The sequence below is a fragment of the Anoplophora glabripennis genome, unplaced genomic scaffold (genome assembly GCF_000390285.2).
Source record: "Anoplophora glabripennis isolate ALB-LARVAE unplaced genomic scaffold, Agla_2.0 scaffold727, whole genome shotgun sequence".
Classification (NCBI taxonomy): Eukaryota; Metazoa; Arthropoda; class Insecta; order Coleoptera; family Cerambycidae; genus Anoplophora; species Anoplophora glabripennis.
Genome location: NW_019416835.1, coordinates 4,594 through 14,222, shown reverse-complemented (window position 1 = coordinate 14,222; position 9,629 = coordinate 4,594). Strand labels below are relative to the sequence as shown.

General features: G+C 31.3%; 1 protein-coding gene across 1 annotated transcript; it reads right to left on the bottom strand.

Annotated features, from left to right (window-relative positions):
- Positions 1–5,728: 5,728 nt before the first annotated feature.
- On the bottom strand, positions 5,729–7,731 carry LOC108914693 (dual specificity mitogen-activated protein kinase kinase dSOR1). Its single transcript, XM_018720545.1, has 5 exons — positions 7,650–7,731; positions 7,347–7,476; positions 6,660–7,296; positions 6,095–6,424; positions 5,729–6,032 (listed from the first exon to the last, which is right to left on the bottom strand). Exons 2-5 carry the CDS (start codon positions 7,442–7,444, stop codon positions 5,940–5,942), a joined length of 1,158 nt encoding a protein of 385 aa, XP_018576061.1. The 5' UTR covers positions 7,445–7,476; positions 7,650–7,731; the 3' UTR covers positions 5,729–5,939.
- Positions 7,732–9,629: the final 1,898 nt, after the last annotated feature.

Here is a 9,629-nt window from a genome sequence, read left to right as displayed (position 1 = left end):
ATATATATATATATTTAATTCAGGCAATATTTAAACTTTTAGTCACAATGTAATGAAAATTTGTAATTATTTAAATAAATGTTTTTCTCAATTCTTTCGTTTTTTAATTACTTTTTTCCTGTATAATTTTCTCGTCATTATACTACAATGAAACAAAAAACCAGCAGTTTGCATACTGCAACGCCAAAAGAGCATCAAAAATTAACTCTGTACTAAATTGGTATTTTGGTACAACAGACTAGACAAAATATATCATTAGACAGTTTGTAACGCCTCTTATACACGGACTAAATTTTAAATACGTCTACACATAAAAACATTGCCGGCAAGTCTGATGGTCGGCTACCGATCGGTAAAACAACGCCGGTGTGTAAGAGGCGTAACAAATTCAAATCTTAAATTTTGTCTAATATGTGTATATCAATCTAAAAAAAGTCTCCTAAATTATAGAGAGCTCAGTGAGTCGCAAAGTACAGTTGTTTAAAAATCTTATATGCGCAGAAACATAATTCCGGCCGTCACCTAAATTATTCTAGGTCCTAAAAATATTACATCCATTATTCACACTCTATCTCGAGCTCTCGTAGTGTAAACAAGCCTTTGATCCGATTACAAATATCATAATAAAATGCTCTATTCTTTATTATCTTAATTTAAGCAATAAATATATATAACGAACGTTCGCCAGTTAAGTTTATTGATGCCCGAGCGGCCGAGCGCCTTAGTTCATTTCCGGTTGTAATGAGGCACGTGGTCTTATTCTGAGTCCATGTTTTCACAACGTGCTTATTAGAAGAATTATGTGGATACGACAAGCATTTCGCGGCTCATGAGATTTCGAACTACTTTAATATCCGTTCAACTTATTAAAATATTTGAGGTTTACTTTTATAAAAGAATCAGTCAAATCAGTTCTACTCTAGCTATAAACAGCCTATGGGACATATTTTCCATGAAACAATGTTATTCGGATGAATAATGTAATTTTTCGACAATTTTTATATAAAATTAAATTTTTTAGAAAAGCTCTAATATTTACAATGGTACTAAGACAAAAACTATGTATCCCTTGGGGTGCAAACTCCCCCCCAAATACCTAAAATATTTGATGAACACTTTAATTTTTTGATAACTTTTATGAAGAGAATCGTGGGTTTTGCCAGTACCGTCATAGTCTGAAGGAATTTTTTCCGATTTTTCCGAGCCCCCGTCGATTTTCTCAAAAATTTAAAAATTCTGAAAAAATTCAGGTGGACAATAACGGCCCTGACTAATCCAAAACTGCCGTCAGTTCCTCTCTAGCTCCGCCAGTTTTCGAGATTTTTTATAATTTTCCATCCGGTTCTAAAACTTATGGTAGGTAGGCAACATACAATACATACCTGTATACTTGGCTGCATAATAATTACTAAAACCGCCTTTTGCCACGCATTATAATTTTTTGACGATAATTTTCATGAAAATTCTCAAAAAATTAGAATGCCGTCTAAGGCCGCAGAATACGCCGCTGTAGTCCGCTATTTTTGTAAGTTGCTCTCCTAAGGGAAAAAAAAGATTATCTCGAAAATTACGCGAGCTGGAGAGAAATTCGTTTTAGTTTTGGATTTGCCAGTACAGTTATAGTCTGGAGGAATTTTTTCATATTTTTCCGGGCTCCCAAAATTTTTTGGCCGAATAAATCGATGGACTCGATTTTCTAAAAAATTTTTAGGTCTCTGAAAATTCTGAAATAAATCAGGTAGACAATGACGACCTTGACTAATCCAAAACTGCCGTCAGTTTTTCTCTAGGTCCGCCAGTTTTCGAAATTTTTAATATTTTTCCTTCCGGTTCCGAGGCATTTGTTAGGTAGGCAACATACAATACATTCGTGTGTATACTTGGCTGCATAAACCTCCTTTAGAAACGCATTTTTTTTGACGATAATTTTCATGAATATTATCAAAAATTTAGAATGTCGTCTGAATACGGCACCCCGTTTGTAGTTTCTAGTTTGCGCCGCAGGAAACGCCGATGTAGTTCGCAATTTTTGTAAGTTGCTCTCCTAAGGGAAAAAAAAGATTATCTCGAATATTACGCGAGCTGGAGAGAAATTCGTTTTAGTTTTGGATTTGCCAGTACAGTTATAGTCTGGAGGAATTTTTTCAAATTTTTCCGGGCCCCTAAAATTTTTTGGCCGAAAAAAACGATGGACTGATCGATTTTCTCAAAAAATTTTAGGCCTCTGAAAATTCTGAAAAAATTCAGGTGGACAGTAACGGCCCTGACTAATCCAAAACTGCCGTCAGTTCCCCTCTAGCTTCGCCAGTTTTCGAGATTTTTTATATTTTTCAGTCCAGTTCTACAACTTTTATTAGGTAGGCAACTTAAAATACATGCGTTTGTATACATGGCTACATAAACCTCGTTTAGAAACGCATTTTTTTTTGTCGATAATTTTCAAGAATATTCTCAAAACTTTAGAATGTCGTCTAAATACGGCACCCCGTATGTAGTTTGTAGTTTGCTCCGCAGAAAACGCCGATGTAGTTCGCTATTTCTGTAAGTTGCTTTCCTGATGAAAAATATTGAATATCTCGAAAATTACGAGAGCTAGAGAGAAATTCGTCTTAGTTTTGGATTTGCCAGTCCCGTTATAGTCTGGAGGAATTTTTTCAGATTTTTCCGGACCCCTAAAATTTTTTGCCCGAAAAAATCCATGGACGTCAATTTTCTCAAAAATTTTTAGGACTGAAAATTCTGAAAAAAATCAGGTGGACAATGACGACGCTGACTAATCCAAAACTGCCGTCAGTTCCTCTAGCTCCGCCAGTTTTCTAGATTTTTTATATTTTTCCTTCAGGTTCCAAAGCTTTTGTTAGGTAGGCAACATACAATACATACGTGTGTATACTTGGCTGCATAAACCGCCTTTAGATACGCAATTTTTTTTTGACGATAATATTCATGAATATTCTTAAAAATTTAGAATGTCGTCTAAATACGGCACCCCGGATGTAGTTTGTTGTATGCGCCGCAGAAAACGTCGATGTAGTTCGCTATTTTTGTAAGTTGCTTTCCCGATGAAGAAAATTGAATATCTCGAAAATTACGCGAGCTAGAGAGAAATTCGTTTTAGTTTTGGATTTGTTAGTACCGTTATAGGCTGGAGGATTTTTTTCATAATTTTCCGGGCACCTAAAATTTTTTGGCCAAAAAAATCGGTGGACTTGTCCGTCGATTTTCTCAAAAATTTTTAGGCCTCAGAAAATTCTGAAAAAATTCAGGTGGACGATAAGGGCCATGACTAATCCAAAACTGCCGTCAGTTCCTCTCTAGCTCCGCCAGTTTTCGAGATTTTTTATAATTTTCCATCCAGTTCTAAAACTTATGGTAGGTAGGCAACATACAATACATAGCTGTATACTTGGCTGCATAATAATTACTAAAACCGCCTTTTGCCACGCATTATAATATTTTGACGATAATTTTCGTGAATATTCTCAAAAAATTAGAATGCCGTCTAAGGCCGCAGAATACGCCGCTGTAGTCCACTATTTTTGTAAGATGCTCTCCTAAGGGAAAAAAAAGATTATCTCGAAAATTACGCCCTGACTTAACGGCCCTGACGGAATAACGGCCCTGACTTATCCAAAACTGCCGTCAGTTCCTCTCTAGCCCCGCCAGTTTTCGAGATTTTTTATATTTTTCAGTCCGGTTCTACAACATTTGTTAGGTAGGCAACTTACAATACATGCGCTTGTGTGCATGGCTGCATAAACCTCGTTTAAAAATGCATTTTTTTTTTCGATAATTTTCAAGAATATTCTCAAAACTTTAGAATGTCGTCTAAATACGGCACCCCGTATGTGGTTTGTAGTTTGCTCCGCAGAAAACGCCGATGTAGTTCGCTATTTTTGTAAGTTGCTTTCCCGATGAAAAAAATTGAATATCTCGAAAATTACGCGGGCTAGAGAGAAATTCGTTTTAGTTTTGGATTTGTCAGTACCGTTATAGTCTGGAGGAATTTTTTCAGAATTTTCCGGGCCCCTAAAATTTTTTGGCCGAAAAAATCGATGGACGTCGATTTTCTCAAAAATTTTTAGGCCTCTGAAAATTCTGAAAAAAATCAGGTGGACAATGACGACCCTGACTAATCCAAAACTGCTGTCAGTTCCTCTCTAGCTCCGCCAGTTTTCGAGATTCTTTATATTTTTCCTTCCGGTTCCAAAGCTTTTGTTAGGTAGGCAACATACAATACATACGTGTGTATACTTGGCTGCATAAACCTCCTTTAGATTCGCAATTTTTTTTTGACGATAATATTCATGAATATTCTTCAAAATTTAGAATGTCGTCTAAATACGGCACCCCGGATGTAGTGTGTTGTGTGCGCCGCAGAAAACGTCGATGTAGTTCGCTATTTTTGTAAGTTGCTTTCCTGATGAAAAAAATTGAATATCTCCAAAATTACGCGAGCTAGAGAGAAATTCGTTTTAGTTTTGGATTTGTCAGTACCGTTATAGTCAGGAGGAATTTTTTCATATTTTTCCGGGCCCCTAAAATTTTTTGGCCGAAAAAATCCATGGACTAGTCCGTCGATTTTCTCAAAAATTTTTAGGCCTCTGAAAATTCTGAAAAAATTCAGGTGGACAATAACGGTCCTGACTAATCCAAAACTGCCGTCAGTTCCTCTCTAGCTCCTCCAGTTTTCGAGATTTTTTATATTTTTCCTTCCGGTTCTAAAACTTATGGTAGGTAGGCAACATACAATACAAACCTGTATAATTGGCTGCATAATAATTCCTGAAACTGCCTTTAGCTACGCATTTTAATTTTTTGACGATAATTTTCGAGAAAATTCTCAAAAAATTAGAATGCCGTCTAAAGACGGCACCCCGCATGTAATTAAGGCCGCAGAATACGCCGCTGTGGTCCGCTATTTTTGTAAGTTGCTCTCCTAAGGGAAAAAAAACATTATCTCGAAAATTACGCGAGCTAGAGAGAAATTCGTTTTAGTTTTCGATTTGTCAGTACCATTATAGTCTGGAGGAATTTTTTCATATTTTTCCGGGCCCCTAAAATTTTTTGGCCGAAAAAATCTATGTACCATAAGTCCGTCGATTTTCTCAAAAATTTTTATGCCTCTGAAAATTCTGAAAAAATTCAGGTGGACAATAACGGTCCTGACAAATCCAAAACTGCCGTCAGTTCCTCTCTAGCTCCGCCAGTTTTCGAGATTTTTTATAATTTTCCTTCCAGTTCCAAAGCTTTTGTTTGGTAGGCAACATACAATACATTCGTGTGTATACTTGGCTGCATAAACCTCCTTTAGAAACGCATTTTTTTTTACGATAATTTTCATGAATATTCTCAAAAATTTAGAATGTCGTCTAAATACGGTACCCCGGATGTAGTTTGTTGTATGGGCCGTAGAAAACGTCGATGTAGTTCGCTATTTTTTTAAAGTTGCTTTCCCGATGAAGAAAATTGAATATCTCGAAAATTACGCGAGCTAGAGAGAAATTCGTTTTAATTTTGGATTTGTCAGTACCGTTATAGTCTGGAGGAATTTTTTCATATTTTTCCGGGCCCCTAAAATTTTTTGGTCGAAAAAATTGATGGACATATAGTCCAAATTAAATTAATTAAATGGGAGGTTAATTTCACACTCATTAAATAAAATATGAAATTTTATATTTGTATTTTAATAATATTAGAAGGAAAAGACAATTTCTATCGATAAAATGTTTTATTATAAATTATTAGCTAGGAAAAACCAACTTTTGAAATGCCTAATAGAAACAATAATAAATATACAAGTACATAGTTTTAAAGGCGTACATAATATTATTACAATTAATAATACAAATGTTCACAGCATTTGATTCCATGATTCTAAAAACTGTCCTAACGCTTATCCATCTCTATAGAAAATGTAATTTATGAAAGAAAACATCTTATTTGCCTGGGGGCTGAATTTCCATTGTTTTACACACCCACCCTGCAATATCAACATCCTCAGATTCAGCTTTTTTAATCCATGTGTGATTCTAAAATGATTATATCATTAATTTTATTTAATTAACTATCACTGTTTTAATCTCAAACTTACCATTAATGTTTTCAAGTCAGCACGATCGTCAGAATTTTTTTTTAAACATCTGTCAACAAAATCCTTGAATTCATCTGTAAATATTCCTGACGGAAGCTTTGGTGGAGGTTCATTTACAATATAATCAAGAAGTTCAAATATTGCCATAGGACGAGGACCTTTTGTGTGATCTGGAGAATCTGTGTCACTTCTTGGACCAAATATTGCAGCTAATGTTTTTGCATCTGGTGGGGGTATGGGGTACATTCCGATAGCCATTTCTACTAACGATAAACCTAATGACCAAATATCGCTTTGTACTGAATAGTGTGTGCCCTGAAGCCTTTCTGGCTAAAAAAAATCCGATTATATAATTTTCCGATGCCATAATTTAAAAAATTACAGACTACATCCATGACCAATAAGATTTTATATATTTGTTATATTTTCATTGCTTACAACATGACAAATCTTGCCACATACCTACCAACCTAATAACTATGGTGGGGTAGTCGAATTTCTATGTTTCTAACAATAAACTCTACTAAGCATAATTGTATGAGAGGATATAATGCAAAAAACTTACCGACATGTAACTTCTGGTTCCCACAAAGGAGTTAGCCATTGAGTCTATGAGTTGTCCCGACACTCCAAAATCACATATTTTAATTTCTCCACTGCTATTTACTAAAATGTTACTAGGCTTAACGTCTCTATGCATTATAGCATGTTTGTCCCTTAAGTAGCTTAAACCTTTTAAAACTGCCGAAGTTATTTTTCCAAGTATATTCTCAGGTATACGGCCTGCTTTTTTTAGTATCAAATCAAGTGAACCAGCATCCATATACTCCATACAAATACTTATTTCTCCATCACTATAAAATGCACCATAGAAGCCAACTATGTGAGCAAAATTACATTCATGTAATACTTTAAGCTCTCGAATAATCTGCTTTTTAATTGCAGGTTTTACTTCTAGATGGATTAGCTTCCTAGCCATTATTAAACCACTACATTTGTGTCGAACTTTAGTTACAACTCCGCCATTTCCAGAACCAAGTTCACCAAGCTTTTCAAAATCATCATCTGACAAATCACCTCCAATTTTCTCCTTTTGGCACAGGAACACCTCGATTCTTTTACGCTGTGTATCATCCATGTCTAATTCTTCCAAACGTGCAGTTAAATGATCTATACTGTTACCTCGTACTAAATTATTAGGTCTGGAAATTAAATTTATTAAATATGACAGAGAAGTTAGATAGATACTTACACAGCAGGTTTATCGTGAAACGAAGAAGTTGGTGTTATGGTAGGTGTTTGGTCTATCGAACCAGGGGGGAGAGTTAAGTTTAATTTATTCTTTGACATTGTAAATATTTTCTCATACAAATATTACATTCCTACAAAGAAGAATTATTGACTTTGTTGTGTGATATATTTATGCGAAACAAAGAGAAAACTGAAGTGAATAAAATTATTGCTAATAACGTCAAATACAAAAAATATAAATAATTAATACAAAAATAGCAACCGGTGGTTGTTGCTAATATATAGAACTCAACAAAATTTTTACTTTTGACACTTTTGACACTGGACAGTCGCTCCCACTTTCTGCACAAGTTCTGTCACAAAATATATAATAGAGTTCTGTAACAGAAAATGCAAATGCTCGATCACATCTATCTCTTCTTATTCTTCTTCTTTAGATAATGGTTTCCACATTTGCGTACTTGGCCAGCACTCCAACAGCAAAGGTTTTGTTTTCAACAATAAAGGAGGGAATGCCTCCTTTCAGCGTCTGGATTTTTCCATCTTCCCTTCCTTCACGATTCACATTTTCATTTCCATTCTTAAAAGCTACGAGTTGTTAGTAGGGGGACAACACAACAAAGGTTACACTTTTCTCTCAGGGGCAACGGCCGAGCATTTCACACACCCAGAAATGTTGCCTCGGACAGATAGTCACACGATATATCCATTTATAATCAAAGCACCCAGGTTAAGATAGAGGGGATTTTTTTTTAAATATAAATATTTATTTTTTTTTTCGACCATCTATGTTTTTCTTAGGAAATCGTTGAACTGTGCTACAATTTTATTTTGAAAATCGGCAAGAATTGACTATATACATAGATATACTTTCACATATATCTCTTTGTCGTTTGATCTGTTGCAATTAGAAAAGAACAAAATACAGCTGGAGCATCTCCTTCTATATGTTTTTCTTCTGTTCGTTTAATAAATCTGTTGCGATTTTTCATTTCATTTTCCTTTTACAGCAAATTTTATCAAATCTAACATAGTCGTACTTTATACACTGTTCCTTTTATTTTCTTATTTTAAGATTAATTATTTATCTCCACCCTAACCTACGCTAAGTCTACAGAATTTCTGACTTAAATTAAGAATTTTGGGTGCGTTTTTTAAAAATACAAGGTTATGTAAATATAGACGTTAAGTTTATAGTTTGGTGTTTGGTTTACTTCTTGTTTTTAGACAGAATAGAACAATTATGTGAATTTATATACACAATTATCGAATTAATAAATCTTAATTTAGCGTTACAAAAGTATTTGTAAAACTGTCTTTATCAACCAGTGCAGAAACCATCATTTATGTAGCATATTTTATTCACAAGTTTATGATTTATTATTATTATTATTATTATTATTATTATTATTATTATTATTATTATTATTATTATTATTATTATTATTATTATTATTATTATTATTATTATTATTATTATTATTATTATTATTATTATTATTATTATTATTATTATTATTATTATTATTATTATTATTATTATTATTATTATTATTATTATTATTATTATTATTATTATTATTATTATTATTATTATTATTATTATTATTATTATTATTATTATTATTATTATTATTATTATTATTATTATTATTATTATTATTATTATTATTATTATTATTATTATTATTATTATTATTATTATTATTATTATTATTATTATTATTATTATTATTATTATTATTATTATTATTATTATTATTATTATTATTATTATTATTATTATTATTATTATTATTATTATTATTATTATTATTATTATTATTATTATTATTATTATTATTATTATTATTATTATTATTATTATTATTATTATTATTATTATTATTATTATTATTATTATTATTATTATTATTATTATTATTATTATTATTATTATTATTATTATTATTATTATTATTATTATTATTATTATTATTATTATTATTATTATTATTATTATTATTATTATTATTATTATTATTATTATTATTATTATTATTATTATTATTATTATTATTATTATTATTATTATTATTATTATTATTATTATTATTATTATTATTATTATTATTATTATTATTATTATTATTATTATTATTATTATTATTATTATTATTATTATTATTATTATTATTATTATTATTATTATTATTATTATTATTATTATTATTATTATTATTATTATTATTATTATTATTATTATTATTATTATTATTATTATTATTATTATTATTATTATTAT